At 42.1% G+C, this 19,423-nt stretch overlaps 1 protein-coding gene across 1 annotated transcript in view; it reads right to left on the reverse strand.

Annotated features, from left to right (window-relative positions):
• The window catches only part of RhoGEF64C (Rho guanine nucleotide exchange factor at 64C), a 383,518-nt gene that overhangs the window by 65,906 nt on the left and 298,189 nt on the right, over positions 1-19,423 (reverse strand). The window contains exon 4 of the mRNA XM_083143975.1: positions 14,857-16,583. Coding sequence (XP_083000101.1) covers positions 14,857-16,583 — 1,727 coding nt within the window. The remainder of the gene's footprint in view (positions 1-14,856; positions 16,584-19,423) is intronic.

Raw genomic sequence — 19,423 nt, forward strand, 5'->3', positions numbered from 1 at the left:
CTCCAGATCATCTTTTCGCTTTCTTCCTCTTGACTATTGGGATGTGCACAGAGAACCTTTCCTTCCCATGGGAGAAAGTGATCCTTTGGACGGAAGCCAATTTCACGAATGTGTGAGCATGCATGTATACACATAAGCCGAACTGTGCATATGCATTCCGAAGTGACTGGGCATTATCATTCACGGCGGTGTCTCACTGTCACCTTGGTGAAAAAAAAGGCAAGAAAAGCCGTCACTTTCACTTATTAGGTGTAACTGATTCTCCTCGCGTATTATCACCTGATTATCCATCAGCGTCGTTTGCTCAACTTTCTCCGATTCGTCCCGATACGTTTGATCGGCTATTATGCTGTCAGCTGCAACATTGGTGGAAGGATTTAGCAAAAAAGTGAAACATGGGTTTGATGTGGTCACCCTGGAACGAAAGTACAGCGGAGTACATATCTTAAACTGTCCGTAAAGAGTGATGATTGTGCTATCTTCACACGGTCAATGTACAGCAGGTGTTCAGCAATATTTCTTTGGGTGAGTTGCCCTCATCTCACCTTTCAAGGTTTTCCTTCTCACTCTTTTTCTGTTTCATCTGGTAGAGTCAGATTATTTTCATAACAACTCCAGCTGACCGCGCGAGTCCAGTTAGTGAGCCTACCAACAGCCCAGAGCGCGAGCAACAGGGATAGCGATAGGTGCTGGGTAGAGATGACGCCAGCAGCTCGTTTGTTGATTGGCTGCTCCGGGAGTTATGACTCGCTCCAAAGCTGCCAATGCAAGACAGCCAGAGATGTTACGAAAGTAATCTCACTCTACCGGACAATTGCGATGAACACAGATGTGAAAGGGCGGATGGACAATTGCGATGGCATTTTAAATCTTCCTTCAATTGAAGGGTGACTTAGCACCCCGTATAATACCCCTTACAAGAGAATTATGTGAAATATTGATATTTTCGGCTGACAATTTGGTTCAATCAAGTTTTTTAACATGAGCTAGAGCCAACAGACACCTTTTTAAGTCACCCGTTTCCTCATATGTGCGAATGCAGTTTCCAACTCTCTCCTCGATTTTAATGTCACGCTTCTTCCTTTTCTGACCTTCTAGATTAAGTTCCATCCGCATGTACTTGATGGTGGTGTCCTCTGATTGGCTCTTGAGGCAGGCGAGATGCGGTCTTCCAAGCCACCTATATACCGGGTGTCCCAGAAGTCTTTCCCTAATTACAAACTTTATTCATATCCGCTATATGCAAGGTAGAGATGTGAAAGTGGTGCCAAAATGTTGGAAAACTAACCAAGTTTATTTCTTGCAGGTTTGAGTAACGTGGCTGTAGTGTAGCAGTGTCAGTGCCCAGAAAACCGGAAATGTTCACAAATAAGGAAAATGCTCAGCATGTCCTCTGGCATCACGAGACCCGGTCACCAATAACAGTGCAGAGGAACTTTCAAATGTACAGAATTCTTTCGTCTAGAATATCTGCCATCAATAAGTTGGTATTTAAAAATGGAATTTATCTTCATTCCTAAATCCTGTCAAGTCCAAGAAAGATTGTATGGAAAGATGCCACCCGATGTCAAGAGCATTAATTCCGGATTCCTTGGCACTTGTAATATTCACGTACTTGAGATTTCATCCGTGAATATTACACGTACCATTGAGTACGATTATAGAGTTCATTTGTTAAATAAACTCTCTAACCCAATAGACCGGAGTTCCTCGTCGTCTGCTTCGTGTCTTCGTCTATTGGCCATAACAAAAAACTACACTCTCCTTTTCTCCCCCCCCCCCCCTTTTTTTTCTTCCCCGTCGATTACGATCGGGAATACAGTTAGTTAGCAGTTCGCATTCAGACTCCGCGTTGTGCCTTATCAGCCCGGCAGCAGTGACACGGGGAAAGCTCGCCTTGAACTTTTACTTCCTTCGGAAAACCTATTGGGACCACAAAATGGAACACGTTCAGTAGCAGCTGCAATCATGGTCTCAAGTGGAAATACTTAACTGTAGTTTTTTTGGTACCAGAACAGTTGAGTGTACTTGGTTTACGACTAGAGCTCCGAAGGAATACATATAAGGTAAATTGGACTTCTATCAAATATTCCCGTTGTCTGCTTGCTTGTGGAACTGTCCCCTTTTTTGAATTTTTGCACACGTGATCGACGTATGTTATCCCTCCTTTCAGTTTTTAGACTTGTCCCGTTGTTGCAATAACGAGTACTGTGAATTTGAGTGCCTGCACGATTATTACTCCTAATTATCGTCGCCCCGAAGATTTACAAAAAAAAAAAAATGCCTTCTAGTGTGAAGTGTTCGTTTTGAGCACGCTGCCCGTAGCAAACGACGGTAGTAGTAAAAAAGGGCTTACTTAAATGCAACCACTTCTCTTTTATTTTGGTTGAGCGCGTGTTAAGTGACAGAGGAACCATTTGGACAGTTAATAGTGTTGTTGAAGAGCTACTGGGAGTTTATCCTGAATTGCTTTAACTACTTCCCCTTTTTTTGGTAACTCGTACAACACACCCCGCTCTTTCCGGTTTCAATCCAGTACCACCAAATAACCAACACGGTAGCATCAACGGCCATGCAATAAAAAGTTGTATTACAAAAAGAAAAGAGAGAAAGGAAAAATAATTGTAGCTTATTACTGATAAGACCGGTTACCATACTTAATGCTGTTGATATTTTTTGTATATTTATAATGCACTTGTTACGATCGTAATTACTCCTTGGGAGACTGAATTGTTAATCAGAGTCCTGATGGACCTTTTTATATAATAGTTGTTGAGAACAGAAATTAAATAGATTGTTAAAAGGAAGTTGAATTGTACTTGTTTGATTAGAAGTTTTTACCCCAATTATCTCTGAACAATCTTTTTGGTCTGATTGATTAGATTATCGCATAATAAGTCATGATATGTATCTTGCTCATGGTAATCTCCCTTTCTTTGTGTTTTTACTTAACAGGACTAACTCTTAGAAACGCCGCATTTAACTCTATTAGCGACGTGTGAGAAAGGTGTAAGCCATTAAATTAATACGCAACTGTTGTGTTGCGGAGTGTTACCCAATTACTTATGCTAGAGTGTTCTTGATTTTGAATTTATCCTTTTTTTTGATACATGCATAATATTCTCGTTTCTTGCAGCATTATTAACAAAAATAAAGTGAACGGAATCATTTGATTTCGACCGTTCCATAGGTTTCCAAAGTATACTGGAACCTGACGTGACCTTTCTGTGACTTGCCTTGTGTTTGAGAATATAGGTCTAACAGAAACGTCGCGTCAGATTGTGTTTGTGACCCTTGTGTGGGCGTAGGCGTTGACAATTGTAATTTTCCGCGCGCTTCCAGTATATTTTTACCATCAATTCGGGCAAGTCAGCGTCCTCCCCAACACAAGCGTCACAAAGTTTTGCTAGCAGAGCAGGTTAAATTTTTTCGATCTACATTACAGTTACCAGTTTAGTGGCAGAACAAAGTTTTGGAAGCAGAGTAGGTTAAATTTTTTCCACCTACATTATATTACCATTGACGTACCTGGAAAACCCCCCCTTTTTTCCCCCCTCTTTTGGAAGGAGTGATTGCGATTGACCCGTGTGGGTTCACGATTCCTGAAAATGACCTTTGATGTGCAACCTCCCTACGGACAATCACCACTACCACCCCCTTCCCCTTCCGTTTTGGATTTTCTTCAAGGGGTAATCCTCCCTCAAAATGCGTCACCGATAAGGGAGACTATACGTTTTCAGACGGTCTCCATTCTTTTGAAAGACATGTTACCCTCTACGGGTGGGGATCCTTTATCTTTATTTAAATTTTTGTGTCTCATCCATAAGATTGTTGCCTTGGAACTATTGGATATCGAATCCATTTTATTAATGGCGTTACCATTTACCTTAAATCCTCTCCGTGATATTTGGATGGAGGGCTTACGCCAGAAGTTACCATGGCATTTGTTTCTATCAATGGTCTGGCTCAGACTCATACCTCCTTCCGAATTACAAATGTTTCGACTATCTATCCTCCACCGTGTTCAGACACCATCGGAAACTCTTTACTCTTTTCTTCGCGATGCTTATGATGCTAGCCAGGTGTTGGCCGTTGAATGGCCTGAACAACAGTTACTCGAGGTCTTGCTTGAGGGTGTGAACTTCCCCGCACGGGCGTTAATTTTAAATTTTCCTCGCCCTCAGACTATTCGAGAATTTTTTGCCTTGGCTCAACAAATCATCCAGCCGGAGTTGAAGTGGCGTTCGCAAATGTACCCAGAGTCACATATAACTTCGCTTCTGCCTTCGCATTTATCAGATACCAGGCACACAGGCTTGGATTCTGATCATGAAGTTTTTTCCTTACATCATGTACCAGCGAATACCCCGCCTTTATCTTCGAACATCATAACAAATTATCAGGAGGGCCGATACACTCCATCATGTCTTCCTTTGGTGCAGCACGAACCTTTGTCGATGGATCCCGTTGAGATATTGGAGACCGCCGTTGGTAGTTCTTCCTTGACTCAGAGTTTAGACACCCCACCTCAGGACCTTGTTCCTTCATCTATGCCTACCCCTGTGCCCCCTGTCCACGAGTGTCCATCCCCTATTCAATTACGTTCCGAATATCCATTTTCACCTGAAAATCGTTCTTCCCCTACGATTAAGATTCTATTAGGAGACCAACCAACTGTCGCTCTCCTCGATACCGCTTCGTCGGTGTCGCTTGTGTCTTCTTCCTTGTTGGGACAAATAAGATGCGGTTTTTCAATTATACGAGATGAAACTATGGATTTGAAAGACGTGACAAACCGGGTTTTTTCCCTAAACTCTCGTTGTAAACTTTCAGTACGATTGGGTCATTTGTCGTGGAAATGGTGTTTTTGGATAGTGGATTCGTTACCTTATCCGTTGCTTTTGGGAATGGACTTTCTTTCTCATACTAAGGCGACTGTTTCTTTGGAGAATTGGATTATTTCCTTTCCTTATTTTCAAGAAGGTCTTTCAGTGGAATGTTCTCCTCAGCCTACGTCAGTTCCTTTTTCGGAGACTCGTATTCAGGTTTCAGATGAATGCCAGCCACAACTTTTACCATCCTCTTCTGGTTTACCCCCACGTTTGCAAGATTTGTTAACTAAGTTTTCGGATGTTGTCACTGACAGGGTTGGTGAATGTACTTTACCACCGGTATCCATTCCCCTGGTATCGGATATCCCTTTTAGGGCTAAGCCTTTTCAATTGAACCCTGTTCAAACCGACATTATGCGGCAACAAATAGAGGAGTTACGGGCTCAGGGTATTGTGGAGGTTTGTCGGTCCCAATATGCGAGCCCGGCATTTTTGGTGCCGAAGAAAAATGGTGGCCACCGTTTGGTCTGTTCGTTTCAGTCTCTAAACAGATTAATTGCTTATGACCAATTTCCACAGCCTCGTATTGATCTTTTATTCCAGCATTTGCAAAATGCGGCTGTGTTTTCCTGCCTTGATCTATGCCAGTCCTTCCACCAGATTAGGTTGGACGATAAGAGCAAGGATTTGACCGCCTTCGTTACTTCATTTGGACAGTTTAGATATACTCGTGTCCCCTTTGGCATTAATCTGGGTACGCAAATGTTGTCTCGCGTACTGGACGAAGTCTTGGGAAAATTTAAATATAAATTTCTTCTTACATATGCTGACGATTTGTTAGTGTTTTCGCCTGATGAGCAATCCCATATTCAGCATTTGACCGAAATACTACAGGCTCTTCGGGAAGCCGGTCTTACGGTCAACCCTGTTAAATCTACGTGGATGGCTAAAGAAATTAAGTACTTGGGATATATTATTCGCCATAAACAAATGGTTATGGATCCTGAGCGTATTTCCGCTATTCAGGACATACCGCCTCCTAAATCCCAGCGTGGGGTGGCGCAAGTCATGGGACTTCTCTCGTACTACTCCCGTTTTCTCCCTCATTTCGCTGAAAGGACTAGTTTTCTTACTGATAAACGTAAAAAGAATACACCCTTTTTTTGGTCCAAGGAGGATCAGGTTAGTTTTGATAAATTAAAATCTGCCTTTTTGAAACATACTGTTTTGGCTTTACCCGATTTTTCTCAAGAATTTGTTCTTCAGACAGATGCTTCGAGCCTGGCTTTAGGTGCTACTCTAAATCAGCGTGATTCTGAAGGTTTTTTGCGACCAATTGCCTTTGCTTCACGCAAACGTACCATCCAGGAACGTAGGCAATCTATTTATGAGGCCGAATGTGGGGCTATTGTTTTTGGATTTAAGAAATTCGAAACATATTTAACCTCTAAGCACTTTACTCTCCAAACGGATAACCAAGCCTTGTCGTGGTTACTAAAACATCCCGAACAATTTGGCAAATTTGGCCGTTGGCTGTTGTATTTATCTCGCTTTTCATATGACGTTGAACATATTCCTTCTTCAAAAAATCCAGTGGCGGATTGCTTGTCCCGGATGCACTCTCCGGAAGATTTTTCTATTGTATCTACTCCCGTTGATAGTTTGGCATGCGCTGCGCCTAAGCTCAATATCATCCCTTTTAATAAGGCTGATATTATTGCTCTACAGGAACAGGACCCTTTCTTACGTCCTATGATTGATAAGCTTCGAGATAATCAAATTGTTCCCCATTTTGGGCTTTTTCAGGATTTGTTGGTTCGACAGTCGCCACGTTCTACTGCTTCTCAGATAGTTCTACCGTCAGTTCTACATAATGTAATTTGTCGTTATTATCACGATACTCCTGTGGGTGGCTCGCATCTGGGAGCCAACAAAACAACAAAAAAGATTTCCGCTCTTTTTTGGTGGCCTAACTATCTCGCTGCCATTCGGAAATATGTACGTTCTTGTGATCTTTGTCAGAAGGCCAAATTGCCCATTCGCAAACCCCAAGGATTGCTTTCTTCAGAGGTGATACGTCACCCTTGGCGGCGCCTTTACATTGATTTGGTGGGACCTTTGGTTCGTTCCGCTCGTGGAAATACGTATATTTTGGTGGTGGTGGACGCCTTTTCAAAATGGGTCTCCTTGTATCCGCTTCGCTCGGCGACTTCACACGCCATTATAGATAAACTAAAATCCCTATTTCTTTCTTTTGGAGCTCCATGCGAACTAGTTTCCGATAATGCTTCGTATTTTCGTTCGCATGTGTTTAACAATCTGTTGTTTGAATCCAATGTTAGGCATATATACACTAGTCCATATTACCCAAATCCTTCTCTGGCTGAACGATTCATTCGTAATCTCAAGTCATCCTTAATTTGTTACCACTCTAAAGATAATTCTAAATGGGATCTTCACTTGACTAGCATTGCATTTGCTTTTAATACTGCTACGCACGATGCCACTCATGCTACGCCAGCGAAGTTAATATTTGGTCGGGACATCGATGGCCCAATGAATTTTTTTTGGGAATTGCAATCTGATATGGAGCTAGCGGCTCCTCCGTCTCCAGACCGTGCTCACGCCTGGGGAGAAGCTTATCAACATTTAATGCGCTCTTGGCATTCACGCCAACGCAAATACGATCATTCCCGTGCCCAGGTTTCCTATAAACCTGGGGACATGGTTTTGTACAGAGTGTTTCCTTTAAGCAATGCATTCAATAAGATGTCATCTAAACTCCAAGAACGATGGTCGGGTCCGGTACAGGTTCTTAAAATGTTAACTCCTGTAACAGCACTGCTGGTGGATCCTGATACCCAACAGCTGCTCCGAAAAGCTCACGTGACCCACCTTAAACCATATACCATTCGCAATTTAGACCCTCCGGTGTCACCTGTGGACTTGGTGATACATGCATAATATTCTCGTTTCTTGCAGCATTATTAACAAAAATAAAGTGAACGGAATCATTTGATTTCGACCGTTCCATAGGTTTCCAAAGTATACTGGAACCTGACGTGACCTTTCTGTGACTTGCCTTGTGTTTGAGAATATAGGTCTAACAGAAACGTCGCGTCAGATTGTGTTTGTGACCCTTGTGTGGGCGTAGGCGTTGACAATTGTAATTTTCCGCGCGCTTCCAGTATATTTTTACCATCAATTCGGGCAAGTCAGCGTCCTCCCCAACACAAGCGTCACACACTGACACTGCTACACTACAGCCACATTACTGAAACATGCAACAAATAAACTTGGTTAGTTTTCTAACATTTTGGCACCACTTTCACATCTCTACATTGCATGTAGCGGATATGAATAAAGTTTGTAATCAGGGAAAGACTCCTGGGACACCTGGTATTTTGTTGTTCCAGCCTTCTACAGCAATACAGCAATATTAGTTCTGTGGCGCCTTTGGATAGGTTAGGTTAGGTTAGGTCCTGGTCGTTGCTATTGTCCTAGATTCGGTTGATCTATCTGTATTTCTCTCTGTAAGGAGTGTGTCCAGAAAAAAATCGGAACTGGTATTCACAGAGTTATAATTTTAATAAACGGTATTATGTGTATGTATGCATATGTGTGCGTATGTTTGTCTACAGGGTGTCTGCCAAAAAAAATGCAAAATTCTTTAATTTTTTCGGAGTGTAAGGGGTGATCCTTCCATCTAGTACACCCTGGACTGCAGACTAACGAGGCTCTGGCGACTGGCCCCATGGCCAGTATAATTCTGTGTGTTGTCCTTTGTATTGTCCATATGTGTGCCGAGTGCTCATTTACAGCTTCAGTTTTTAACCAAAGTCAGAATATATTAATATTTTAGTTATGATAAGGGCTGAACCCCGTATAATGTGACGGGTGCAAAATAGCCTAAGTGCTGACGCACCCAAAAAATCAAAATCAAATCAAATCTTGACTTTTACATGACTTTTTCTTAACCTTTTTTCCCCATTTCTTTAACCGCTCCCTACTTAGGTATAGTTGCAAATTTAAAAAAATAGATATTTTTAATTTAATGAAAAACTCCTACCACAAGGCAGGTTAAGATGAAAACTGAAGTTGTACTTTAACAAGGGATTTAGACTTGCTTTTATTAATGCATGTAAAAATTAATGCTTCAGACTTCATCCTTGATGGGGAATGGTCATATTACTTTATTAAATACTTGCTGATTGCCCGGGTATTTATTTATACCAATCTTCTAATATACAGTAAAATAATGTATTCTAACTATAGTGTAAAATTAACTTTGAGTTGAACGGGATTGGGAGTGTCACTTTTCATCTTAGCGACCCGGAAAACTATGGATTCCACACCAATATCGGTCGTTTTCGATTATTTTTACTTGTGTTGCTTTGAGGTGCGAAATTGAATTATATTTCACTTAATTTGCACAAGAGTTTGTATATTTATGGAATTATATTCCAATTATTTGATTGGGATCAAAGTTTAAGAAAATGTCTTGTTGCAACATAGCCCAGTTAGATGTTGACATAACTTCCGCTCCATCTGTGGGCAATAAAATGAGATTTTTTTTCGATTTATATAAATATTGCGAATATGAAAGAAATGGGCAATGAAAGTTAATTTTGCATGCTTTATTTTTAACACAACTTTTTTACAGATATTTCGGAGGACTTTCAGCTCCCAAAACCCCTCTTTCGGTACACCTTTGCACTAGCTATTGTTGAAAGTTCGAATTTAGCGACTTTTGAATCACCCTGTAGTCTGCTATATCAAAGTTGATTGCCGTTAACATGGGTGTAACTTGAGACCTAAGTATAGGGGGGGGAGAATGGAACTTAGGACTTACTTTGGGGGGCAAAATAAAAAAAAAATCCATCGTATTTTAAATAATTGTTAATTTTGTGAAATCATAAAAAAAATATTTTTCATTGATTTTCTCCTCATGTCCCAGGAGGTTAACAAAAATACCCTAAACTTGAAAATGTTAACATACCTGGAAATTATGAGGGGTGAGTGCCCCCACTGCTCCTACCAAGTTACGCCTATAACCTTTAAAGTACTTAACATGCTAATCTGCGAACCTACACTACAGTGAAGCCAGAGTACAAGTTAAGTCGGGCAAACACACAGAAACTCTCTCTCCGCGGTATACAAGAACAATCGTTTCATTATAACAAAAAATGGCGTCCGAATCGAAAAGCAAACGCCGTTTGAAATCCATCGCTTCCGGCGCTGCTTCAGATTGAATTGTTAACTAGTTGGAAAGTGCTCCCGAGCAAGGGAAGGGAAAGAAAAGTTTCCTCTCTCTCTCTGATGCTCATCCACGACCGCGACAAGCCTCAATTTTCGTTTTTTTGTTACGGTACCCCCGAGGCATACGCAGGGAAAAGTGGAACAGTGCTTGCATTCCGAGTGTGATTCTGGTACCATGATCTGGCAACGCTGAATGCTCAATTCAACATTTGGGCACAATCTTCGTAAACTTGTTCATCGTTCCTTCTGGTTTCGTCCAATGAGAGACCACTAATAAGCAAACAGGCCCGTGCTCAAGGGGGGCCAAGGGGGGCCTTGTCTGACCTCGAACAATGAAATATTTTCATGTGAGTTTATAAAAACCTGCGAAAATAACATTTTTCACACTTTGCAAGAATTTCGATTGAATTGATGGAAATGTTAAGACCACTTTATGCACATAAAGGCTAATCTGGACTGGACCTAAGTTTAAAAGTGGGATCTGATGCAGATCTCGTGTTTGTGTTCAATTTTTTCGCATTACTGCCTGAATCCACTGAATTTTTCATATCGAGTTTGTCTGAAAACGATACATAGATACCAGAGAAAAATTATTTGTTCCCTATCTCATGTTGCAACCAAAAGTCACACAATGATTGTCACATTTTCTTAGACACTACCTTTACACTTTTGAACTCCATGTTATTCTTTTCAAAACCGGAAGTGAAGTTCTCGCCCGCGCCAAGTAAGCACAGAAATGTAAATATCCGGCGAATAGCCCTTATAGGGTAGGCTATATGGAAGGAAAACATCGTTCAAGAAAACACACAGTAAGGAATTACTAAGACACTGAAGTATGTGTTAACAGACAAAATTAGAAATCAAGCCAAGTAAAAACTGCCTGTGTACCGTGATAAAGTCGGAATTAAACACTCAGAACTTGGACCCGCCCCTTTACGAAGCTTCCAAGTATGCCACTGTCACGTAGATATTTCTGCACGCAAATAAAACGTCGCAGGTTTGACATGACGTTTCGGTTCCGCCATCTTGGCATCTCCAAACAACATTCGCCTCAGACAGAGCGAGGCGACGCGATGCGAAACGGGAGCGTTCATCTGGACCTAATGCACAGCGCTGCGCATTCGTTTTATGTCGCGCGCACGCAGGGAACCTCTTTCGTGGAAACTGTTCCGCCAAAATCCACAGCGGCAGAAAAGAAGAAACTGGCCATAAACAATAATAAATATACCGTTAGTGCGACTCGTAAACAGAACTCTGCGCTGTATCAGACAAGTGACGTCATCTTGATTTTGGAATCTAACTACTGTAGCGTCAGGAAGTTTGTGCGGCAAATATGCGAACTAAAGGCTTGACGAGAGACTTGTTAAAGCTATAGCAATTTATGCAAACAGCTAAAAAACCTGACTTGCCTAACCTACTCACGCATGCATCTCTAAACAGAGGTGCCCACAGGAAGGGGGGGGGGGGGTCGTAAAAATTAATTAAATTTCAAAATGCTAAGTTTTTCTAAAATATATGTAAAAATAGAAGTTCAGAACTTGGCACGATGCTGCAATATGTGTGATTAGATGGGGAGTCTAAATACTTCCTCAGTAATTAATTTACTTCAGCTGGTTCCAAGTCACTTTTGCTACTAGACATTGGCGGCGATTAGGGGAAGCGATGGGGCAGTTGCCCCCCACCAACTTTTCGCCACTTTTGCCCCCGCACTATGCTAAACCTTATCTACAAAGGGAAATATACTGTCTTTGACCCCAGTTTTGGCACCTTGTCCCCCCGATTTTGGAACCCACTGCCACTAGGTGAACCAATTTAAATCCGTTAGATGAAGAAAAGGAAGAATTTAGGGGATAGGTTAAGTAAAGTGACTTTAATGGGATAGTAGGAGACACGCTGTCGTAATTAAATATTTTGTGGGAATTATTAAATGATCTGCGGGTGATATTTCGCAGAGTTCGGCCTGAATATCGGGAACAGGGCTCATGGTCTCTGTTGCACGACAATGCACCCGTGCACAAGAGCAGGTTGGTACGCCAGTTTTTGGCCAAAAAAGGGATAGTGGAGCTCAATCACCCCCCCCCCCCCCCCAATATTCTCCAGATGTAGCTCCAGGCGACTGAAATTGGCGTTGAAATGAAGGCGTTTCGTCACCATTCCAGACATCCAAAAGGCTTCAACCGCAATTTTGGAGTAAATTCCGAAACAGGAGTACCAAGACTGCTTCACAAAGCTTTACAACCGCTTTAGTGCATGTATTGAGTCACAAGGTGTCTATTTTGAATAAACGTTATTGTAAACTACCCGTCCACAACGTCTTGTCTTTCATTTCTCATTAGTCACCTTTCCCACTGGACGGACTGTGTATTTACACGTGGTGCCTAAATTTCTCCATCGCATATTCTGACTTTGTTGTCTTTAAAATAACAGAGCGCCCCCCCCCACCCCCACCCCCTCGCTAAGAGAACAAGGTACTTCTCACACATATTCAATAAATGAAACATCACTGCGCCCACGTCACAGATGTCAAAATTGTCAGTTAAATAACATCCGGTATCTCCAGTGCTCAGTAAACCCTTACTTCTGTATGAGACATAACAGCACAGCTTTCTTGAATGTTGTTACCAGTGATGTGCCGTAGACTATAAGTTTACGTCTACATACTTTGTCTACACGTAATCTACGCGTAGATTACATTGGGTTGTAGTTTGCATAGGCTACGTAGACAATCTAAACTGCATAAAAATTAATTTTGAAGGGTTTCATGAAATGAAAGTGACATTTTCAACTATATTGGTTCCTAACGAAATGTAAAGAACCCTATTTACAACAATCTCTTCTCTTCTATTATCAACTATGGAAGAAGATAAATAGTATGCAAAAACAACAACAGATGGCAGTCGTGAGGCAACAGGGGTCTTTTCCCCATAAAACACTAGAATATTTCCTATGTTAGGTTTTTTCCTAGGTGAGAAAATTGTTCGAATTTAGAAGAAAGAGTATGAAAAGTTTTCCTCACACATCAGCAACTGATACGCAGTATAATTTTCATTTAATTCCACGGCGCCCTTTGCTAAGTTATCACCTTTCGCCATGTTGTTTACACAGATTACGTAATATACGTGTATTAAATCGACTACGTGTAGAATGTAGACTATCGTTGTTTACGCGTAGACGCACATCACTGGTTGTTACACCTTACAGTTACTATCTAGAGACGTATAAAGCCGATGCATGCAATGTGTGACAAATCCTAACCTTTGAACAAGTCAGCGACTTCCGATGACAAGGTCAACAATACCTTTAATTCATTAGAATATTCATAAAATGATGAAAACTTGCAAGTTAAAAAACAAAGCAGCTACTTCCCTTACTTGTGTGGAAGCGCCACCAACATAAATTTGAAAGGCAAATTCATTGTTGTTTATTTTTTTAAAAAGAATTAAAGGAAGTCTTTTACATTTTAAACAATGTCAGAGCTGTTAAAACTCTCAAGTAGTTCTTTTGCATTTTAAAACGCCTTTGGGTTGAATGTTTCTTAAGTAAAGGGAAGGTTACTTCGAACTATTTGACTGCTGTATGTGTATTCCTCCGCTTCATTTCTAATTGTGTGTACCAATTTCTTTTTCAACAGGTGGCATTTCATAAGATCAGTTTTTCGGTTCACGTTTTCAAAACCCTAATTATATTTTTAACTAAAGATGGTGCTATTAACCAATCAGAATTAGAATAAGAGAATCACGTGATTCCTTCTGCTCGTTTGTCTTTTGATGACATAAAAATTGCGTGTTATGAGTTCAGTAACTAAACAGAATGCCACCGCTTGTTTGAGACCATATGAAAATTCTAGGTTAAATTAAACTTATATGCGCATAGGTAAATTTTCTTGCTAATCTGTAAATATCATCCTGAGAGAGGTTTCACCGTCGTTTATTTCTTAATCTTTCCCAGATAACTGCTACTGGAGGATCTTTAACAAACGAACGCTGGGACTTCTTGATACTTTCGTATTTACATTATTGAACGCCTCTGTTCTGCCACTCTTGGATAATCGCGGCGACGAAGATGAATGGTTAGATGAAACTGATGACCCGACGCTAGCTAAAAACACATACGCACGGGACAGGATTCGAACTTAAGAATGGCGAGATCTGAAGTCGTTTACTTATATCAATCGGCCACCTTGTTTAATTCCTTCCATCCTATAAGTCCTCATATCCCTATGGTACAAATTAACTACGTTGATTATTAAATGAATCATTGGACTATTGGACGAAGCTTTGGTAATCCACAGCAACACTATGTATGAAAGATACACAGAAAATAGTCTGAGGGATGGCAACACTTAAATCTTGAGCTGGCCTAAGGGTGGCAACACTTAAATCCGACCCTGGCCTAGGGATGGCAACACTTAACGACTCTGGCCTAGGGGTGGCAACACTTAAATCCGACCACGGCCTAGGTGTGACAACACTTAAATCCGACCCTAACTAATCTGAAAGTAATTTTTCTCATTGCATTCTCAATAACGCCCAGTAAATCCCGAAAAATGCTATCCAAAGTTTCGGAATTTTCGAAATAATACCAGCTATGTAGGATATTAAGTTCGTCTGTCAGTTTGAAGGAGGAATTTCGTAGAATATACCTTGCTCTGAGTGAAGGAAGGCACTGTATATAAGCGAACACATTGTACAAGAACGAATGGCGACAACAAATGGGAAATACTGTGTTACATATACCACTAGAATGAAAAGGCAATTGTACTTACCTTTGATGCTTCTGTGAGTGACGTCACGTTGCTGTCTTCGCTGGAGTCACTGGCGTTGCTGATATGGCTGATCCGGTTCCCCTTGTTCCTCTGGGAAAGGTCCAGGGAAGTTGTCTTGTCCAGATCCAGGTCTTCGTGGTCGGCAAGAACGGAATCGTACTCTGGTTCCAACGATATGCCGCGTTCCTTCGCGCCGACCAAGTAACTGAGGATATCGTACTTGGAGGCGCCTTCAAAGATGGACTTCTTCCCGCAGGAGGTGATGGATAGCCCGGTGGTATCGTCGTCGACAATGGTTTCGGTCAATGAACCGTCTCGTATCTCCTCGTAGATTGGATCGTGGACGATCTCGTAGTGGTTCTCCCTGTCCTTCTCTTCAATCTCGTCCTCGGAGTCATTGCCGACGCACTCTGGTTCCTGGTGCACCATGGACTCGACGAACACGTAGAACTTTGATCTGGAAAGGGACAGCCCTGTAGGGTCTGTGGAGGGCATTTCCACAGCGTCCTCTCGGCTGGGTTCGGTCGCTTCTTCTGCCGCGGGCGTGTCGTCGGTCGTCACGGATCGTGAGCTCGATTCCGCTGGCTGATTCTCAGCTGTTTTGCTCGGTGGTCTCGAGGTGGAGGACCTTCTCGGGTATTGATCCTCCTCCGGTTCCAACCCGCGTCCGCACACGTGAGGTACCAAGTTCCTTCGCACTGCCTCAACAGGATCCAGGTTGAAGTACTCTGGCAATTCGCTGTCCTCTTGTACGAGTACTTCCGGTTCAGCAATCACTTCCTCACCCTCTGGAGCACTGGGCAACTTAACCACCTCTTCTTCACAGAATCCGCCCCCGTCGTCATCACTACTCCCGTCCCCACACGTTCTTTGCTCGGCGTTTACGGACACTGTGGACACCTGGTGTGACGAAATGACAGACAAGTTGGAGTCGTCGTGACCACCGACGCTGATCGTCAACTTGTTGTTGGTTTCAATCACAGGACTCTCAACTGCCGTCGAACAGTTGATGCGTATGGATGTGCACTGCATTGGCTCGTTCCTAATTTCCAACCTATGCTCTTGGCCACCTCGGATCTGGATGGCCGGTGAGGGAATGGGTTTAGGAACCTCCTTAGCTGATGGAGGAGAGGTGACGGTCACTTTGCAGACGTGGATCTCCTTCTGCTCCTCTACAGCCACGCTGGGGACATCCTCCGGTGGCAGATCCACAGGAGGTCCATCGATATCCAACTCCCGCACCACTATATTGATGATATCACTGTCCGAGCTGGGAGACCAAGATAGCGGACGCTGCTTGGAGGATCCAGTTCGAACCAATACGTTCGGGACGTCATCTGGTTGCAACCGGTTCTTGATCTCGACCAATTCTTTCCTGGTGAACGGGAAGATTTGGCGAGGTGGTGGTGGTGGCGGTAAGGGTGGTGGTGGAGGGATTGTCGGTTCTTCGGGCTTGACGACTTTTGGTAAAGGTGGCGGAGGGGGTGGTTCTTTAGGTCTGGTGGGACTCAGCATACGCATCGACGAGGAGAGGGCTCTGGACGCCTCCAGGTTGCTTCCGACGCTGGTGGTGTCCGTAGCGTCGGCTACAGGGACCAGCGCGAAGATCTGGCGGGAGTCCACCCGACTGGGCCGGGTCCTCAGCCTCATGGTGTCGTTGAAGAGGAGGTTGTTGTTCAGAGGGAGCTTCTCGCTCAGGCTCCGACGGAAAACAGAGCGGGAAAGATCTGAAAAGACAAGAGGTACAGCTCATTACAACGAGGCACCATCTTCCATACACACAAAATCAACACTATACAGGCAGCCAGTGGCGTGCTCAAGAGGGGTTTGGTGGGGTTATAACCCTCCCTTAAGCCCAATATTCCAACAAAATCAACATAACACAGGCAGCCAGTGGCGTGCTCAAGAGGGGGGTTGGTGGGTATTATAACCCCCAATATTTCTAAAAAGAAAAGAGATCGTCAAAGGCAGGAAAAGATAACGGAATGAGGGTTGATTACTAAAATAGTATGCGTAACCCTCCTCCATTCGAAAATCCTGGGCACGCCACTGCAGCTACGAAATAGGGTACGTGCCAAACTATGGAAAAAAGCATCATTTATAGGAAAACAGATTGTTGACAGTTGTTGAAATTTCGACTGCAAAACTGTGTGCAAATAGCTTGAACGAAAAGAAGATACTACATAAATATTTGCAGATACCGTATAGTTACGTGCATAAAAAAGTATATGGTAAAGTTCCCCGTGCATGTAGCACAAGCACCATCCCATGAAGGTGCATTCAAGGTATGTGACCCCACATATTCTCGATCGTATCCATTTTGAAAGTGGTGTGATCAGTACGCTCAGGCCGCCCTTAGCCTTCAGGTGAGCCCGAGCCGCGGAGACAAGAACGGAAAAATTCCGACATTACATCCGCCACTCCGGGAATCGAACCCGGATCTCCCGTGTGGCAGTCCGACCCCATACCGACTAGACTACCGTAGTTTCATGCATAGTAGAAATAATAACAATAAACATATGAATACTTCAATACATTAATAAACAATAACATTAATCACATCATTATTCCTTGAAGACCTCAAGAAGTACCTAATTCTCTCTCGGCAATCTACACATCATCAAGGATGTGCATTATTATTAGCATAGTTCTGCTTGACACGTCCTTTTCCCTTGGACCAATATTTATTGTTGTTAATTTTATTTCTTATTCTACAAATGTTTATTGTTATTAATCTTAATCTGTTATTTATTTTGTGATTCTTGTGGTATGTGATATTTAAAGCTATCACTGAAAATGTCAGGTTATTGTCTGACCTGTATCTACCTATCTTGTAAGAACTGTTGCCATGGGAATTACGATTGTGTTTTGTCTTTACATTTAGTTCCATCTTTAGTGGTCAAGTGTAAGAAGCTGTTATTTATATACTCAGCCATTCCATTTGAGATGGGCACATGCCCCATGCCCCTCCCGCCAAATACGGCAATGGCTCCAAGTCTATTTATCTTCTTTTTTTAATCATAATTATTCCTGTCTTATTTTTCTAAACAGATGATGGTACTTTTAGGATATACAAATTTGCCTTTTGCACGGACAGTAATATTTACAATACCGCCATCTACCGACTATATATCAAAACCTTGATTCAAATACAGGGAATTATAAACGTTTGAAGCGAGTTTTTGATATAAGTTTGCCTACATTTCTAACAGTTGGGCTGAAAAGTTCGTAGGCTGACTCATAGATGGCGTTACTAGAATTAAATCCATGTGATTTTTCTTAGTACTAACCTTCAAAAGATACGTGTATAAATTTCACAGCTGCCGGATAATTAGTTCGTGAGATATAGCATTGTGAGTGAAGCAGCTTTTGTTATTGTGAAAAAATGGATAAAAAAGAATTTCGTGTGTTAATAAAGCATTGCTTTTTGGCGAAAAAAATACTGTTGAAGCCAAGGCTTGGCTTGATAAACATTATTCGGACTCTGCACCAGGAAAATCAACCGTTGAGAAGTGGTTTGCTAAATTTAAACGAGGCGAAATGAGCATCGAAGACGATGCACACAGTGGACGCCCCAAAGAGGCTGTTACCGACGAAAACATCAAAAAAGTCCACAAAATAATTTTAAATGATCGTAAAGTGAAGTTGATCGAGATAACTGAGATTATTACATAGCGTTGTTGGAGCGTTTAAAGGATGAAATCACGAAAAAAACGGCCCCATTTGAAGAAGGAAAAAATGCTGTTTCATCAAGACAATGCACCGTGTCACAAATCAATGAAAACGATGGCAAAATTATATGAATTAGACTACGAATTGCTTCCCCATCCACCATATTCTCCAGATCTGGCCCCCAGTGACTTTTTCCTGTTTGCAGACCTTAAAAGAATGCTCGCTGGAAAGAAATTTAGCACTGATGAAGAGGTAATCGCCGAAACTGAGGCCTATTTTGAGGCTAAAGAGAAATCGTACTATAAAAATGACATCGAAAAATTGTATGACCGCTATAATCGTTGTATCGCCCTCAAAGGCAACTATATTGAATAATAAAATCGAATTTTGTCAAAAAAATATTTTTTACTATGTTAGCCTACGAACTTTTCAGCCCAACTGTTACAGACAACAGAAACACAGAATACGAATCTATAAATATTTGCTTACTAACACACACACACAGCAGCGATTGGGTGCTATAACTGGGACGAAGGGGGAAGGATAGTTTACTGGGGGCAAAAAGTTAGGGGCAACAGCCCCCCTTTTCAATCGCTGCCACTGTATGTATGTGCAGTGTGTGTGTGTGGATTTTGACATTTTCAAAACATTTCTGAAACTTAAGGAATAGAATTCATAGTACGTGGGTATTATTTGAACTACAATTTGGCAATTTAGTGCGTAATTTAGGACGGGCCGGGGGCAGAGGGGCAAGTCGTAAATTTTGTGACCATGGTGTCTGTTGTGAATTTATAGAGATTTGTAGGGAAAAATACGAGAGATACAGACTTTTGATGGCGGGTGTGGTACTGAGAGAAATTGGTGAATACTTTCAAGATGGCGGACTCTAAACCTA

The sequence above is a fragment of the Lepisma saccharinum genome, chromosome 22 (genome assembly GCF_977018435.1).
Source record: "Lepisma saccharinum chromosome 22, izLepSacc3.1, whole genome shotgun sequence".
NCBI classification, from domain to species: Eukaryota; Metazoa; Arthropoda; class Insecta; order Zygentoma; family Lepismatidae; genus Lepisma; species Lepisma saccharinum.